Source organism: Sebastes fasciatus, chromosome 19 (assembly GCF_043250625.1).
Source record: "Sebastes fasciatus isolate fSebFas1 chromosome 19, fSebFas1.pri, whole genome shotgun sequence".
In the NCBI taxonomy this organism is placed as follows: Eukaryota; Metazoa; Chordata; class Actinopteri; order Perciformes; family Sebastidae; genus Sebastes; species Sebastes fasciatus.
The window spans coordinates 25,837,019-25,855,461 of NC_133813.1; the positions used below are offsets into that span (position 1 = coordinate 25,837,019).

Below are 18,443 nucleotides of genomic sequence, written 5' to 3' on the forward strand. Positions count from 1 at the left end.
TTCAGAGATTTGAGCTCAAATCTAATGAGAAAAAAACTATAATAGTTCATGTGGAGCAGAAAATGTGTTTAAATGTAATGAAGTTAAATGTGATGGTTAAAGAAGTTAGCTAGTAATTTAGTTAAATTAGTTCACTTCTTTCATGCAATATCAATTAGCTGGCTTTAGCTTTGTGTCCCTAATTATTTCCCCCAATGAATCTGGTCTTTGCACTTCTCAAACTGCCAGAGTTCGAACCACTTTACTACAGCTGAACATGCAGCACAGGTTCAAACTGGTGCACGTGATCCGGGCAAACTGCACAATAACCATTATGACGTTGGGAGAAAACACACTCACATGCACAGACATAGACCTACCCAGGCCTTTTCCCATCTTTTTAGCAGCTGCTCGTGCTCTGTGAGTGCACCTCTCCATTGGTTAGAATTCCTGGATGGGATGCTCTCCTCATCTGTCAAATAACAACATCTTTTATGGACATAATGGCAGTGGCAATGCTGACAACCAATACCAGGTACCTCTCTACTTTACATGCATTACTCTACACTAACATATCTCACATTTAGGAGACATTTTTAATACACATATTGTCAAGGTGGACGGATCCATATTGTACAGCACACTGGACACACAAGCATCCGGTCCAGATACCTCCGATAGTGAGGCGGAGGTCCACTTCTGATATGTCACTTCCCGTGCTGGCCTCAGCGACACACTGGTAGCGGGCGTCCTTGAGCAACGCCCCCTCTCGGAGCCAGCTGCTCACCAGCACCTCCCTTTGACCCAGCGCCTGGCGGTGCTCCATGATCGGGGTGTCCAGACTGTGCCCGTTTATTAGCCAGTGAATGTGGACATCACTGGGACCTGAGGGACAGAATAGGACTTCATGTTGACCATCGGGGGGGGGGATGGTCGAGACACTGACAGGCCACACATGCAGTGTAAAAGTATGCCTGATCTCACCTCTGTTATTCAGTGCATCTTGAACAGGCAGAGTCATATGAAGCCAGATTTACTGAGCTGTAGGCTACATACTGTAGTTTGCATAGAGTTTCTATAACTTGAATTCATCTCTTGTTAAGATAACCAGCATTTTCAACTATTTTTCTTTTTATATTTTCGGTATATGTAACAGGATCCTCATCTTTTGGCCACATACAGTCGTCTTCTGGAGTATTTTTTCAGTGATGCAGGAATGAGTCCTAAAACCAAGGCCTATTGAAGGAGGCTGGGTCACGCGTCATCAACGCGTCATATCTTTGGTGTGATACCCCATACCCTGAGACCCATGTCCGCCCGTGACCCAGCCTCCTTTCCATAGGCCTTGCCTGAAATCCAGAAATGAGTTAGCATTTTAGCACTTCCGGTTCCCTCGTCTGGAAGTCGGTGGGTTTTTAGTTACATGCCTGAAATAAGGTCTGTGGTTAATACAAGCTGAAGAGATTTAACGTTTTGTTCTACTACATAAAATGTATCAATAAATACTCTTAAATTTTGAATCTTTTATGTGTCTTTAAAAAGGCGGTTCTAACAACGGGCTAAGTGAGACTACTAAACGTCATCACGGCAACTCGTCCGCCTTTACAGCATATAATGTTAATTGCATTCACGCTTCAAAAATCCTAAAAGTGGTGTTCATTTCTGAAGATTATCTTGCTGAACAAAACATCTAAGTATCATAAATGTTTGTTTGCCACAGAGCTTATTTTTTTTTGTCGAGGGAACCCAGGACGACGCTAACTTCCGGGGTTGGCCTACAAAATAGGTCATCCTTGCACCACTTTATTATTATTGTCACTAATGAGTCCACATTGCTTAAAAAAAAAGTCATGACCGAAGTAAAAAATTTAAGAAAACGAGCCAGTGTTGAAAACATTTGACAAGATTTATTTAGCCTCCCTACCAAGAGCAATAGTCCCCAAAATGTCCCCCTAGATTTATGTACATCTTCAAATGGGATTTTTTTCCATATATACAAATATATTTACACTTGTTTACAGGCACAAAAAAATTATCCAGATTAACTATTGAGATGTAAAACGCCTTCAACAATACCCTGGATTAAAAAAAAAAAGGATCCATCCAATTTTACAAGTTTCACGTGAGACTGCTTTTACATATTACTATACACAAGACTGTACCTTTTATTAACAGTGAATTGGGAGGTTGACAGTTTAATGTCTTTTAAAAACATTCGCTCATTATACAGGTATCTTACCAGACACCTAAAACGGAGATGAACAGTTCTCCGTGAGTCAGACGCCTTGAAGCAAAAGGGTGGGCTTGTTTTAATCCACAAACACACACACACACACAAACACATTCCCGGTTAGATTGGGAAAAGGTAACATGCAACATGCAGAAAAGGAGAGAGAATGAGTGAAAAAGGAAAGGGTTAAAAAAAGCGAGAGGCTTCCAGTTTGGGAGCTGAGTCGCCGTCACAGACTACCACTCACCCAAGGCGAGGCAGAAGAGCAGGAAGGCCTCCTGGGCGTGAACCCCCCAGGCCTGGTCCTTCAGCAGGGGAGGCAACAGCCTCACCTCTGCCTCCCGGGCCTCCACACTGTGGGGCTTGGTGGAGGAAGAGGTGGAAGAAGAGGAGGAGGAGGAAGAGGAGGAGGAGGAAGAGGACAGGGAAGATGAAGTGTCGACAGAAGAAGAAGCTGCGAAGGAGGGAGTGATGGGAAAAGAGAGAGTGTTGAGGAAAATAGGAACCAGGAGGTGACATGCAACACAGACGAGAGGAAGAGGAAGGGGGGGGCTAGGATCTACTACAGAAATCTGCTGCAATAAATAAAATAACAAATGAAGAACTACTTACACAATAAACAAAATGATTATTACCACAGATGTGACTCATCTTAAATAATAACTCTCTAAAACTGAAGTAATAATACAAAAAATATTTCTAAAGATTGTTTCCAGGACTGTTTTAGAACAAGAACTGATGATTGATATTATCAAGCATCACGTCATACTGAACATATTTAAGGGAAAATGACTAGTAAAGGTTAATACACAGGACCATCAGAGTTGTATCCGTGTAGGAATGTAGACTTAAAATAAAATACAGAGAAACTCAACAAGACAACTCTACACGAGACAGTGGTTTGATTTATTCCAGCATTTTTCTATCATGCAAGTTGTCGCTTTTCTTTTTTCTCTGACCTTCAAACCCCTAAACGTTGCCACCTCACTGGGTGAGATTAAGGCCCACATACCAGGCGCTGCAGATGGCAACACTGTACACAGCTAGGCAAGAACGTACAGAGCAAATCTTCCCTGAGAAATTACTGTAACGTTGAAGCATTTAGTCCAATAATAGCCTACACCAGATGCAAAAAGCTTCAAGAGATTATTTTTCACCCAGGCTGTACAAAAAAAAACATGACTCCAATTTGGAAAACATCAAGGTAACTTACCAATTTGGTAAACAATGTTTCCAATTTGGAATTTAAGGAATAGCTTTTCTTGCTGGACTAAGCTGAGAGGGTGCAGCTTCTGTCAATACAGTTTCTGATTTATCAGCATAAACCCCAAATCAGACAAGAGTTAAAGGGATAGTTCGGGTGTTTTGAAGTGGGGTTGTATGAGGTACTGATCCATAGTCTGAGCAAACTACGCTGTAGCCGAGTTTATTCGCTCCAAACCAGTTGATGGACACGCGCCGAACTTGCATAACTTTCTTTTGAGGCATTTCAAAAGTTTGCTTAAAATCTGCTTGACAATTGAATGGAAACACAGCTATTGATTTTTCAGATGGGCTTTTCTTTTAGATAGCTAAAATACGTTTTGCTGCCGGCCCCGTCCACAGCAGCACATTGCTTTGCTTCTGTTAGTCCTGTCTGCTTCTCCAAACTGTGGGCGTGCTGACCGTCATATGTACTGTAGGTAATACACTGACTATGGATCAGTACCTCATACAACCCCACTGAGAAACACCTCATACTACCTCTTTAAATCTCTCCAGTTCAAGCGGGACGCCTGACTTAAGCCTTGTGATAACTAAACTTCATGTGATGCTGTACACTGAACATACTTTCATATAGGAGGAGACCACTTAGACTTGTTAGTCGTTGGAAGAGGCAGCAAGAGTGTGACCCCCCCTATGACATAGTCTCTGAGAGAAACAACTTGTGGCTAGCAGTATGGTTCATCTGCATCTGCAAACTGGATGGGCTGAGATTCACAGTCCACGTCGAAGGGTTTCTCTTGGGACGGGCTGTCGCCTCCGAAAGTGTGAGACGGGATCTGACCGTTGCCGCACTCCGGCTCGGTCTCGTACCCGGTGTCGCGGAGCGCCCGCAGGTTCTGAGTGGTTTGGCTGCCGTTCTGCGTCGGCTGCTCCGTCATGTTAATTTTGTCACTTGCGGACGCCTCCATCAGACCGGCCTCGCAGGCCCGGTACTCAGGCTGATGGGCGCTCTTGTGGCTGCCCAGCAGAGCGGCTCGCAGCCGCAGGCAGGGAGCGGGGAGGTACTGCATGTAGCAGTTGTACGCCAGCGCTGCCAGGAAGAGGAGGAAAAACAGGAGGAAAAGGAAGAGGAGGGCGGTGCTGTTGTTGTGCTGTAAATACTCCGCCGCCGGGTCCCGGCTGTCCGGGTGGGGGGCGTTGGAGCTCGGGGGAAGGTGCTGTTTCGGCTGGAACTGGACTGTGCTGCTGGGCGGCGGGGTTAGTGATGAGTCAGTTTGGGGTGGGGGGGTGAATTGGACTGTGGCTGTGAAGCTGGGAGGGGCGAGGGCCGACGTTAGTAGGGCTCCGTCTGTCTTACCATTACCTTCAGCTGCACGCGCGCTGGATGTCTCCCGGTCGCCGAGGGTGGTGGCGGTCACGTGGCCCGTCTGGTGAGGGGCTCTGGGCGGGAGATCCAGAGTGAGGACGTATCCGGCCAGGAGGCGGCTGAAGTTCTTCCCGGCGGCGGGGGCCCATTCCACCGACCAGCACTCGTAGTGACCTTGATCCTCCGGAGCCACGCTGTAAATGAGGAGACCGTTTTCGCCTATGAGGTGGAAGCGAGAGGCCTCGGTGAGCGCGGAGCCGTTGGATTTCCACATCACCTGGGCCAGGTTGGAGTGTCCCAGGCACGGCAGCTCAGCGGAGCTCCCTGGTTTCACTGTCACACGCTGGTAGTCCTTCAGAGACAGACCTGATGCTAAGAGGCAAAACAGAGAGGAAGTCATGACTTTCGGGGCCCAGTGAGGTCCAGTAGAGGACAATCATACAACAAGGATTACATTTAGGTGTTCTAAAGCTTCTTTATTAGGCCATATGTGAGCACCCTACCTGAAGGACACTTGTCTGCGTCACCGTTCAGGTTCTGGATCAGCTTCCTGAAAACACAAACAAGCATTATTTTCATGGCAATCTAAAAATATGCACGCTTATCTCGACCGAGACAGTAAAGCAGGCTGTCAAACTGGATGGAGTATCGGTAAAGACAATGGTGGTTTTGGTTTCGATAGGCAGTTTTAATAACGCATGAGTGGAGTACCGGTATGTAGAAAGAAAAGATTACCTAAGCCGCTGGCTGGGAACGTCAAAGATATTGACACAGGCAGCAGCGCGAGGGTCCCAGGCACAGTACGGGTCTCGAGCCAGGACGCAGTCGTCGCAGGACAGATACCGGCTGCAGAAGGCTGTGGGGGACTGGACTACACCGGAGTCAGAGCCGGCGTACAGGGAGCGGGTCTGTGGGAGCACAAGGTTGTTCACATCAGAAAAACATGCAAACACACAAACAAACCTGCAGGTTTGTGTGAGGGGAACAAAAAAAGCTCTCTGTTCAACAGCAGCACAGAATGATCAGACAGTTTAATCAACAAAAACTGAACATTCGCATTTATTTGCACAACTGTTGTATTAGACTGCATTAAGACTAGATTTAGTATGATAAGGAAAAATGCTACAAGATTTGTTCTGATTGGTCAAAAGTCTTAAAGGTCCCATATCGTGCTCATTTTCAGGTTCATACTTGTATTTTGTGTTTCTGGTAGAACATGTTTACATGCTGTAATGTTAAAAAAAACAACTTTATTTTCATCATACTGTCTGCCTGAATATACCTGTATTTACCCTCTCCCTGAAACGCTCCGTTTTAGTGCATTTCAATGGAATTGCGTTGCTAGGCAACTGCTTGGGTCCATGTTTACTTCCTGTCAGCTGATGTCATTCACATACACTGCAACAGGAAACAAACTGGGACACTTTTAGAATGTTTATGTTTAAAACCGTGTAATGGTCTCAATATTGTATATTTGTGACATCAGAAATGGACAGAAATCCTAACAGCTTGTTTCAAACGCACAATTTCTGAATACAGGCTGTGTGTATTTATCCGTATATTGAGCATTTTGATAGTTTAACAGTATTTATTTAGCACTTAAACCTGCTTTATAATATAAAAGACATGAAAATCTCACTTTTTACAATATGGGACCTTTAAAATTTGGTATGGACCTACTTTGGGCAATTATCTAACAGTACGATCACCTGAAAAATCTCACTTTTATTAATCGTCAAGTCAGGATTTTTGAAAAATTTGGAAAATGCTGACAGTGTGTTTATTAAATATTTTACATGTTTACACTGCATATGTGTACATTTCTTTGATATTCAACTTGTTATGAGTTTATAGACACCAAAGACTTGATTGTGTTCCTTGTACTTTCTGAGATAGTCATTTTCTTATCTCTAGTATTTGGGCACAAGACTACTGTCGTTTCCTGAAATATAACGGAGTCTTTTGCCGAAACAGTGTTCCCATCATGTGCCCAAATACTAAATATACAGTATGATAAGAACAACTCACTTTTCAGCCAAACGGTTTGACTGATTTAAAGAAATGTCTTCACATTAGTGCTTAGGAAAGCCCAGAGAACACTTCCACTAAAGGAAATTAAAAAAATCAGTTGCGGGCACAAATGGATTAAGCTTAGCGTACCTAATAAACTGGCAACTGAGTGCAGTATACCACAACATAGACACTGCCACACTGCCTGTCTAGGTACTATTATTGTGCCGTAGTTGTCTCTTTGTACGGTTATTAACGGTTACAGTAACGTCACTGACCTCAGAGGACAGCAGCAGGTTCTTGATGGACTCAGAGTTCTTCAGGAGCTGGATCTCCTCCACGATGTGCACTTCTCCTTCATACACCACCGACTTGTGCAGGACTCCCTTATCTAAAGATGAGAATGGTAAAAATGTCAATTAATCAGCGGAGGTAGAAGCCAGAAATTAGCCTCTTTAAAACAACAAAGATCCCAATACTGAACGATCGAGGCGTATTTCAACTGAATGGTATCAGATAGATGCAGACTGATCAGTTTCTTTTACTTTATTATTCTCCATCTGTGCTCAGCTTTCATTGGTAAACAGACCCACTACCTCCAGGTGTTGAACACTGAAACTGTCCAGAGTTTGACAACTTTACACATAATCTATGTTATAAATAAGACACCTCTGTTTGAGTAGAATTGTGAGTTACATGTAATATCTTTTTATGTTTGAATATTTGCAATATCTTTTTACAAATTGTCAACTTTGATATTTTGTTAAAAAAATAAAATCCAAACCATTATATAATAGTTGTGATACAGACAGTTTTTTCTTTAACAGAACTATTTAATTGTATACATCAATAAATAACAAATAGAATAAATATACTGGGGCTCAGCACATATGTACACCAGGGGCCAATAAACTTGATAAGGACAACATTATATATATATAAAATAATATATAAATATATATATATAAATATATATAAATATATATATATAATACATATATATAAAATATATATAATAGTGTTATCAAAAATATCAAAGTATCGTTACATATTGATACTGAATATTTTAAATGGCTTTAATATTCATTTTCCACAGTATCGATACACGGAGACCAGCTGTGCTTTTTGCTCTCTCTTCTGTCAGACAGCAAGTAGACACACACACACACCTATTTATCTTTTAATAAAAATATAAAATTACACACCTCAGTGTAAATTTTTCCCGGGCCAGTGGTATTAAAAATTTATATTTTTCAAGGCATCGTATCAAAGTTAGAAATTCCAGTAGCGTGAGAACAGTCATTTTATAACAGTTTCAAATTCAAATGTGTATTAATAACTGATGTGTCCGTACCTGTTCCAGTGAAGATGACGTCGTAAACATTCCTATCGAGTGCGCGCACCCTCTCCACGACGATCTGAGTGTAGTTGACGTCTTTGGTGATGAGGCGAGGCCCGTTGCCGATGGGCAGGACGGGGTCCTCCAGCAGGGGGTGGTCCTTCACAAACTGGAGGGTCTTGTCTGGCAGGTGGAGAGAGCTGCTGATGTTCTGCCGTCGCATCAGGTTGTTAATACACTGGTGGAGAAATTAAATGTTTTATTATAGTAAAGTATGTTCACATCCGTCTATTAAAAAGAGAGAGAGAGAGACACATCATTCTCCTCTTTTTTTTAACATCTGTATTATAAATAAAGCATTCCCTGGCCTTGGCCTACAAGCATTTACACAAACCTGAGCTAAATTATTGGAGCTGTGTTAATGGTACGTACCGCTCCAGGACGTGGAGAAGGAGTGATGCCGTTATACCGGACCCACTTAGTGTGGGACTGCTCCACTGTGGCCTTCTGCATGTACTTGCCCTTGGAGAAGACTTCCTCCACAGCTGTCAAGTTGTAAGCGCACACTGCCGACAAGCCCACGTTACCCCTGTGGGGATGAGGAGGAAGGAGTCGGGAGAGAAGAGACGTGAATTTAAGGAACGTGCATTATATTGAAATATTTCTGATCCCCTTCTCAAGATCTTTAAAATCACTGACCACTGGGAGGTGAAGACTCCGTAGATGACCGTGTCCCTGCGGTCCGCCCCCTTCAGGATGAACACGTCGTGCACTACGTTGAAAACAAAGTTGAGCTCGGGCATGGAGCACACCAGCTTGGCTTTCAGGAAGGACGTCCATTTCTTCTGCAGGGTGCGCTGCCCCCCGAGGTCGCCCTGTGTGGAGAGAGGTTTATCATTCAGCACATTAGGCAATGGGGGGAGAGGCAGAGGAATGAGGGCTGAAGGGAGAAGAGAGAGGCACAAGAATGTGTGCAAGGCCGTAATTTTCCATCGAGGGCGGGAGCAACGTGTCCCCATTACTTTTCAAAATCTTATTTTTGTCTGAGCCTCCTGCAGTCATTACCATTCTAGCAAAGCAATAAGTGCGTGGCAGAGCTTTTTATGTCCTGCCAATGGGTAATATCTATATTCACAGTTGATATTCTCCTAAAAAGATGCCAGAATTGAACATTAGTTAAAGACAAGACAGTAAACCACAGAGCTCTATCTTCTGCTACATTATGAACCATCCAGACCTGTCAGGTCATCTGGGACGGTCTGCTTTCTGTCCCCGTAGTCAAAACTAAATATGGAGAAGCTGCGTTCAGTTTTTATATTATCTGGTAACAAACTCCCAGAAAGCAGCAGGCCAGCTGCAACTCTTGTAAATCAAGGCTGCACAGTCACTTTTATTCTTGTATTTTATTATTTATTTTAGCTTGTTTTTATTTTCTATTCTCTTGTATTTTTAATGTTTTTAATTGTCTTTTTATAATGTGTTTCTTTTGCACTGTGTCTCGATGCTTTTCATGTTTTATGTAAAGCGCTTTGGATCGCCTTGTAGCTGAAATGCACTATATAAATAAACTTGCCTTGCCTAGTAAAGCTGCAAATCAAATGTTATCTATCAGACTGTATCAGAAGAATTTAAATGATTTTAAGATGGGTTAGAGCATTAACAATACATAGCTTTAGAGGTTTACATAGCATTTATATTTTCTGTTATACCTACTATTTAAATCAAATTATAAAAATGTTTTTGTTGTTTGATAAATACAAATACATATATTATTTTACCACTCCACTTCTGAAAACCTACACTCTTGAGTTGTGTGTACAGTTGACACAACAGCTGTTAATCAAAGTCTGATAATATAATGAAAATTAACTGTGGTGTCCTGTTTCTAATCAGGCTTCTGGCTTTTACGGGAACATGTCATTTGTATCACAGTTTATCACTATTTGATCATTTCTGGGAGTTCACAACCGTTTTTGGTCATCAGTGAGCATCAACGTCAGACATAACAGAGTTATGAATATAACTGAACAGCTGCTCACTAAACATCTTAAATATCTTTAAAAGGCACTGTTTGTAAGAATCAGAAATGTCTTGTTAACAGCGACACCTGTGGCCGTAAGTCAACTAAAGTCAGCGTCCTGTTGCTTGGACTCGCGTTTGTGCTCGTTCTACATAGAAATGAACGAGCATCTCTCAAAACAGTGAGGCGACACACGTCAGCTAAAAGCACAATATCACTCTATATTTCAGCTGCTTGGCAGTAATGTTAGCTGACCAGACGAAGGTCTCTCCATGAATCAATGCTGATCCTAGTGTTGGCTTTTCCTGCCTCAGCCTCCCGACCGCGGCCGGAGGGAACAGGGGAGACACCGGAGTTTTGGTCGGAGACGATAACTTTTCTCTCTGCGGAGCCCCGTCACTTCACAAGACACGGGAAACCTCTGCTGGTCTGGAGGAGCTGCAGCATTTATTTCTGCACAAACGTCCACTTTACATTCACTAGATATTCTCAGAGCTAAACTAACTCTTCTGCAGTGTGGAGTGTGCACGCATGCACATGAGAGTGGAGCGAAAGAGCGAGAACGAGCGCGGTGTGTGAGTGAAGGCAGGCAGGCAGAGGAACAGAGTACAGCAGAGACTCCGGTCCTGGAGACCAAAGCTACGGTCTCCCCCGCGTCCTCTGACCGCGACCAACACTGTTTAACAGACGGGCTTCACTAGATACAACCTTGCGGTTTTGGTGCTTCCGTGTAGTTTGTGTTGGAGTCTGAGTCTGAACAGCGTAGACACACGCGAGCACGCATGGAACACCGACCCGCATTGATTTATACGTGTAAGAAGTTACAAACAGTCCCTTTAATAGTGGTGCAACGGTTCGGTTAGTACATCATTGAACGGTTCGTTTTTAAATCCTTAATTTGTACCATGAAATGAGCTCAGGTTAGAGAGAAAAAGATAACGGCAGGAGAAAGACAGACCTGCACACACAGACAGCAGGGAGATGTGGGCTAAAGAGGGATGCCGCTGGTATGTGCAGATGGTACATGATGACGTGCACTGACCTTACAGACGCGCGCCACCCTGGGGATCAGCAGCTTGCCAAAGAACTCGTACTCCACTGACACCTCGGTGAAGAAGTAGTAGATTTTATCGTCTTCGCCGTCCACTCCGTTTCTCCCTTCACTGATCACGTCGGCAAAAACAAAACTGGGCTCTGCGAGGAAAGAGAGCAGAGAGAGGAGAGAGAGAGACAGGTATTGGTAAAAGGGAATATAGGAAGATTAGGACCATTGATCTGCTATTGTGAAAGCCTCATTGTGTTCCTGCTCCCAGAAACTCCTTTTGAAGCCTAAACAGCTGTAGGCTATTTAATCTGACCCACATTTTTTTATGAGCTACTTGATCCAATTACTGGAGGTCCAAGGGTTCAAAAATATTAACTTCATAAGCTTCAATTATTGATATGATTTAAACGAAAGTGGAACTGGAGAACTCGACTCCTGAAACTGATGAGAAGATGTATCAGTCGGTCCCACTCGCGGTTGCACGGTGGTGTTACGGAGTGGAGTATCCTTTACCTCATAAACAATTTAAACTATTTCATTTTGGTCTGATATCAAGTTGCTCATATAAATTAACATTAATCACTGACAGCTGATATGACCTACCGCCGGAAACGCTTGTCATTTTAATCGGTGAAAGCGGCGACCAGTGCCGTCTAAAAATGAGAAACTGCTACCTGAATGTTTTGCACTCTTTGCTAATGAGAAAGAACAAGGACACAAAACAGATTTGTTACCGTTACAGCAAATCTGTGTTTATTGTCAACCTCAGTGTCTGAACTCAGAGTCACTCTGTCGGTGCAAACAAATCATTTTACAGGTAGTCACTAGGGGTGGGAATCACAAGAGGCCCCACGATACGATGTTATCAAGATACTTAAAGTGTGTGTGTACATGGGAAGTGAGTGGTGAAGCAAGAGAGAGAGAGCGGCGACAACGACGGGAGCGATTCACGTTATTGACTCCGGAGGAAAAGTTAGGTGTTTGGTTTGTCTGTAGTGGGTTAGAAACATGGCGGTGCAACATGGTGGACTCCACGAAGAGGACCCGCTCCCTATGTAGATATGAACGGCTCATTCTAAGGTAACGAAAACCCAACAATTCTTATTATCAGGTGATTATACACTAAAGAAAATATACTTATTAATATTATATTCCATTTCCATCAATAGATCCCCCTAATTGTTACGACTGGTCCTTAAAGTCACGATACGATCTTATTGTGATTTTAAACATTTTGCGATATGCTGAGTATTGCGATAAGATATAATGCAATTTATTACCTTTTTTTGTTAGCTTAGAATGAGCCGTTTATATCTACATAGGGAGCTGGTCCTTTCTCCACAGAGTCCGCCATGTTGCACCGCCGTGTTGCAATCTCCTCACCTCACCGCTAGATACCGCCAGATCCTACACATTATTCCTTTAATAGTTTATATAATAATAATAATAAGAAGATGATCGATACCTGTCTTGTGACGACGTGTCTCGATACAATATTACCACGCGAAATATCACGATACTATACTGTAGTTGATATTTTCCCCCACCCCTATAGTCTCACTGGAATTTTCACTCGCATGTGTGAGCGAAATGCTCACAAAGTACGACGTCTTAAAGCAGGGCATCGCTACAACACGAGCAGGCTGAGGGGCGGAGTAAAGAAAGGATCCGATTATGAACCATTTTCATTTTAGCCGATACTGATCAAGTAAAATATAACGCCCTGTTAGTGAGCCTTAGGTTTGGCTCGGGACATCACTACCAGACACATCCATTACTTTTTTTCATTCAAGATGTTCACTTTTCACATACTGTCCCATATCACCATTGAAAAAGTATTTACAAAAGCACGCACATCAAGAAGATAAATACTAGGTGCTGGACGGAAAAACATGTAAAAGACGGAAAAATTAAGTCTGCACTCTAGATACTGCTCCCATGAACATTTCATTGATTACCACCGGTCACGTTTCGAACGTCTAAAGAAGAGCTAGACGTTCGAAACCTCACCTGTGGTAATCAATTAAGTGTTCACGGAAGCAGCATCTAGTGTGCTGGGATCCATTTTGCCAACTCACCATTGAGCCATGATGTGGAGTACTCTGTCCTCAGCAGCGACTGGGACGGAGAGTATCTGGACATAATCGGTTCACTGCCTAAGAAGTTATAAGCTGTCCCCGAGTACAGCTCTCCATCTGATAGAAAGGCAGGGAATCAAACAAAAAATAGCAATTTATTGTCCAGCAAGTCCATTTTGTCTCCCAAAAAAACAAGAGATTATTGGGGGATTATTGTGCATTTTATAGCAGGGCAGGGCTCACAACCAAAAGAGCTCTTTGTTATATGACATAAATCTGTTCTCAACTCACCAACCATGACCGTGGTGAAGCTTTGTGACGGGTCAAAGGAGCACTTTCCCCGGCCGTCCTCGGGTCGGCCGTCTAACGAGAAGTCAGCGAGGTTCTGAAAGATTAAATTTCAGTTAAAAGGTCACTGTGATGATTGGCGAGTCCGAGCACATGTTTATTAGTGCGGCATCATGTTTCCAGTTGAGGAGGGATTGAGCGTCAACCTACCAAGTAGTCACACTGAGGTTGAAAGGCGTGCGTGCCGCAGACATACAGCCGCTCGTCGTCTACGACTTGGAGCACTCGGATGTAGTTTAGACAATCCCTCTGGAAAGAAACAATCCAAACTGATTAAAGTACACTGATGTTTTACTGTAGACACCAAAACAACTTATGAATTACTGAACTAACCTCTTTTGATTTTCCTTTTTGCGTGCACATCACCATGGGGTTTTCTGCAACTGTCCATTGAACCTTAGAGTGGTAAAAAAGAAAAAAAAGAAAATCACATTTAACATTTTTACGAGTACGCAGATGGATGGATGGACGAGTATTCTTTTCCTTATCCTTAAAGCCATCCATCCATCCATCCATCCATCTGCAACCGCTTATCCCGTTAGGGGTCGCGGGGGGGCTGGAGCCGATCCCAGCCGACATTGGGCGAAGGCAGGGTACACCCTGGACAGGTCGCCAGTCCATCGCAGGGCTGACACATAGAGACAGACAACCATTCACGCTCACACTCACACCTACGGGCAATTTAGAGTCCACAATTAACCTAACCTGCATGTCTTTGGACTGTGGGAGGAAACCGGAGTACCCGGAGAAAACCCACGCTAACACGGGGAGAACATGCAAACTCCACACAGAAGGGTCCCAAGCCGGATTCAAACCTGCAACCCTCTAGCTGTGAGGCGCCAGTGCTAACCACTGCACCACCGTGCAGCCGTTTTCGTATTTTGGTACCTTGTTGTTTTTGACTGTCACGTTCTTCATGCTGAGCTCAAAGATGGCCTCCCTGGCTCCCACATACAGCGCGTCTCTTTTCACACTCAGCAGCAACGTGGAGTAGTTGAAGATCTCTGGCTCCGAAAACTCCATCAGATCTAAATCTAGTGGGAAAAAAACATTGGATCCCATTACTTTAACATCCACAGAACGTTTTACCTATCAACATGTGTATTCAACAGTATTGAGAATTGAATTTAAAGCTGCTATAATCAATATTTTTATAATAACAATGGATCACATGACTCTGGGTAATGTGAAAGGGGTCGACAGATATTTATCACCAAATTCTCCAGTTCCCCTCCGCTCTCCAGACCACTTTAACGTCTTCCAGCTCATTAGTCGTGTTTCTATTCAATTGTCGGGCAAATGTTAAGCAAACTTTATGAAATATTGCAAAACAAGAAACGCAAATTAGGCGTGTTACCATCAACTGGTTTGGGGCGGAAGAAACTTGGCTATGGCGTAATTTAGTCAGAAGTTGGCACTATAGTGTAATCTGCCAGTAGAAGAAGCAGAGGTTCATGTTGTCTGGAGATGAAGACAAGCATTCACATGTTATGGGAATATCCGTGAAGACGCCCACGGCGGAACCAGCTGATCAGTTATGTGAGTTAAATGTTCGCTAGGTCGGAACTCATTCGGCAAAGGCGTTTCCATTTGGCGCATCAACTCTTTTTCGTGAACTGTGGACTCCCGTCAACAGCTGGTACGAGACACAAAGCTTGTCGGTTAACGGTTAATAATCGGTTAACGAGGGTCGGTTATCGGTTAAGAACATTTTTCAAAATGAGCATCCCTAGACCGCCGGTGTGTAGAGGCCTTAAACGGGTAAATGTCAACAGTGTCAACAAAGGGTGACATATGTAGTCTGGAGATAAAGCCATCAAAACACAACCTTCATTACTGTAGAGGCCCTCAAACAGAGAAGTTTGAGACACATGTATCTCTCGCTATACTGAGTGTTGTGATTGATGGCGAACTCAGTGGAGCGCTTGTGTCTGGCTGGCTTTGGTTGTGCCAGGTGCAAGTGGGTTCGGGTTGCAGGTGCCTGGACATAAACACCACAATGATGAAAGCAAACCCCCTCACTGACTGACTGAAACAGTGACTGTGCCATGGTGTTAAAGGGTGAGCTGTACTGGTTCTCACAGGAGTCACCGGAGCTATTTATGTAAACAGCAGTATGCAAACAGAACTTCCTCCTGACGCCTGAACGCTCTAACTTGAGACCTGTGGTTAGACTGAGGTTAGTCTGAGATACATTTAAGGAAACAGGTGTCGCCTAACTACATGTGAACCTTGAGCTGAACGAGTTCAGATATATATCACAAAGATCTATCTCGGCTCGCCGTGAACTACTAGCGGAGCAACTGAACTTTGCGTTAGCGTCTCCGGTTTCTTGTTTTAAGATCGTGTAAGCTCATAAATACCAACTCGGACTAACAAGTAGGACTTCCCACATCGAGTGGCTGTAGACTCTCAGTTTCTAAAGCAAGGTTTCAATTTAAATCAGCACAGAACATTTACCAGAAATTGTTTCGTTTTCTGAGGATTCACTGTAAAAAGGACACAGACGTATACAAACTAGAGAGGCAACGATTAATTGATCAGTCTACATTAGTGGTTAGCTGTAGACTACTAAATGAAACGCCAACTATTTTTTATAAATCGATTAATTGATTTTAAGTAATTCTTTTAAGGAAAAAAGTCCAAATTCTGATTGCAGATTCTTAAATGTGAATATTTTCTGGTTTCTTTCCTCCTCTATGACAGTAAACTGAACATCTCCGAGTTGTGGACATAAAGAGACATTTGAGATGGACCGAACAACTAATCGATTAATCGAGAACGACAGATTAATTGGCGATGAAAATAATCGTTTGTTGCAGCCCTGATACAAACAAAAAACCTTTTATTTAATATTTTTTATGAGTTGATATATTTATAAATCGATTGATTGGAAAGGCAAAAAAAAATAACAAATGCCAATTTAAAGTTTCCAGAGCAAAAATTGACGTCTTTGTTGTATTTTATGTCTTTTATGTAAGAGCTAACTTATGCTGTTTACTATTATCAGTACATTTTTTTTTTTTTTCAACTACATAACACAGAATCTGTTTAAATCCCTGTGGAATATTACATTTAGATTTATTTATGTATGTAATGTATATATGATGCCGTTGAGGCTTACCTTGGTGTCTCCAGGAGGTTCGAGGCACAGCGTGGGGTCCATGGGTGGAGACCTCGAGCAGCAGCCCCAGAAACACTCCCAGCACGCCAAATCCCATGTTAGACTCTGATAACTTCGGAACTGTGAAGTTTCCTCTGCAAGACAAAAAGTAAACACTAAATACACTAAAACCTCATGCACAAAAAAAAATATATATATATATATATATATTTTACAAGGATGTAGAAATGAGCGAGCTCCTCACAGGCTGATCTTTTATCATGCAGCACAGATGCTAAAAAGGGGACATGCACCAAATCCACTTCCCTTATACTGAAAGCTGGCAGGACTGATTCATCCTCTTTTGTATCGCTTAGTGAAGCACGTCACACGCATACGAATAAAATCAATGAAAGAAGATGTTTTGGACAGAAAAAACTGCACAATTTTAAAATTAAAATAAAAATACCTCAACTTTAGAATAAAAGCCTCACAAATAATATCTGTGAAAACATGTCAAAGAATAAAAAGTTCTGACCACTCTCTGACACTATAGAAAGAGAAGTCGGTCAATCGATTAGTCAGCAGTAGGGCTGGGCAATATGACAATGTACAGTATATCGTCAAAACAATATGAAAATATCTATCATATATGTTTTTCTATATGGTTCCTACTGTGTTATAGGCTAGGCCTATATTTATTTAATTTGTCTCTATAATTTCACTTTAAACTGTTGTGTTGATTTTGCACTAAAGTTCTTAAAATGAGAAAATACTCTTTTCATTTGTCAAGTATTTAATTCACACAGGAGTAAACAAAAACAGGCTTTACCACGTGGTTATTTCATATACATGTAGGATAAACGTATTCAGAATTCACAAGTACGGCTAGCCGCAATAGTTAAATTTTTCTGTGACTGGGAGGCGTGTTCATGTGTTCAAGTGTTTCAGGCGGGAAGAAATTCTTTGTGACATAGGGCAACTTTTGTTTGGCCACACTCCATTGCTGAACATAAATTACATTTTATTTCACTTTTTGGGTTTTGTTATTCATGTGCGTTATTTGTACATGCACACAGTAGTCAGCTGCAGAAGTCACCTATGAATCAGGAACTAATGCTACTCATGTCTTTCCTCCTTCATGTTCATGAATCAGCAGTTATTGTTTAACACACCGCAAAAAAAAAAGGAAGTAAACTATCGCTACTGTTCGGAAACAACTTGCCATTTACATACTTTCATTCCAGTGGACATCTGAAGGCTCTCTAATAAAATGACTGGTTGCGTTTGGATCTTGGAACCATTTCAGAAATGTTAAATACAGCAGGAAACCAGACGGAACTGAAGTTCCATCTGAGTGAAGAATCAGACAGGGGGGTGGTGAGGAGGATAGAGAGGGAGGGCTGCAGCACGTGATGACATCCTGAACTAACACAACTTACAGCCGCAGAAAATCACCAGCTCAAAAACTACACACAGAGTTGGCCTGACACACACATGAATGTGTGTTTAAACTCCATTAACAGTGCAGTTAATGTGGTGCGTGTTGTGACCTCTGTGTGACACTTCAGTTGATTGTTGGCATGTGCGTTATGCAACAACTTAACACTGCTGGCTTAAGAAAATCCTCCGTATTATTCTGCGCTGCGTTATTGTTGAGACACAGTGGAAGGTGTATCCGTTTGCCTCGGGTGGTGATGACGACAATGACGACAATGA

The 18,443-nt window shown here is 42.6% G+C and overlaps 1 protein-coding gene across 3 annotated transcripts in view; it reads right to left on the reverse strand.

Moving 5' to 3' along the window:
• Window positions 1-1,866: 1,866 nt before the first annotated feature.
• sema4d (sema domain, immunoglobulin domain (Ig), transmembrane domain (TM) and short cytoplasmic domain, (semaphorin) 4D) overlaps window positions 1,867-18,443 on the reverse strand; it is a 53,829-nt gene continuing 37,252 nt past the window's right edge. For all 3 annotated transcript variants that reach the window (XM_074617263.1, XM_074617265.1, XM_074617264.1), the window contains 14 exons: window positions 16,746-16,879; window positions 14,510-14,655; window positions 13,955-14,017; window positions 13,772-13,870; window positions 13,565-13,658; window positions 13,274-13,390; window positions 11,193-11,344; window positions 8,830-9,005; window positions 8,563-8,719; window positions 8,146-8,368; window positions 7,070-7,182; window positions 5,517-5,689; window positions 5,285-5,331; window positions 1,867-5,153 (listed from right to left, as the gene is read on the reverse strand). In XM_074617263.1, the coding sequence (XP_074473364.1) occupies window positions 4,141-5,153; window positions 5,285-5,331; window positions 5,517-5,689; window positions 7,070-7,182; window positions 8,146-8,368; window positions 8,563-8,719; window positions 8,830-9,005; window positions 11,193-11,344; window positions 13,274-13,390; window positions 13,565-13,658; window positions 13,772-13,870; window positions 13,955-14,017; window positions 14,510-14,655; window positions 16,746-16,879 (2,707 nt within the window). In that variant the 3' untranslated portion in view covers window positions 1,867-4,140. The remainder of the gene's footprint in view (window positions 5,154-5,284; window positions 5,332-5,516; window positions 5,690-7,069; window positions 7,183-8,145; window positions 8,369-8,562; window positions 8,720-8,829; window positions 9,006-11,192; window positions 11,345-13,273; window positions 13,391-13,564; window positions 13,659-13,771; window positions 13,871-13,954; window positions 14,018-14,509; window positions 14,656-16,745; window positions 16,880-18,443) is intronic.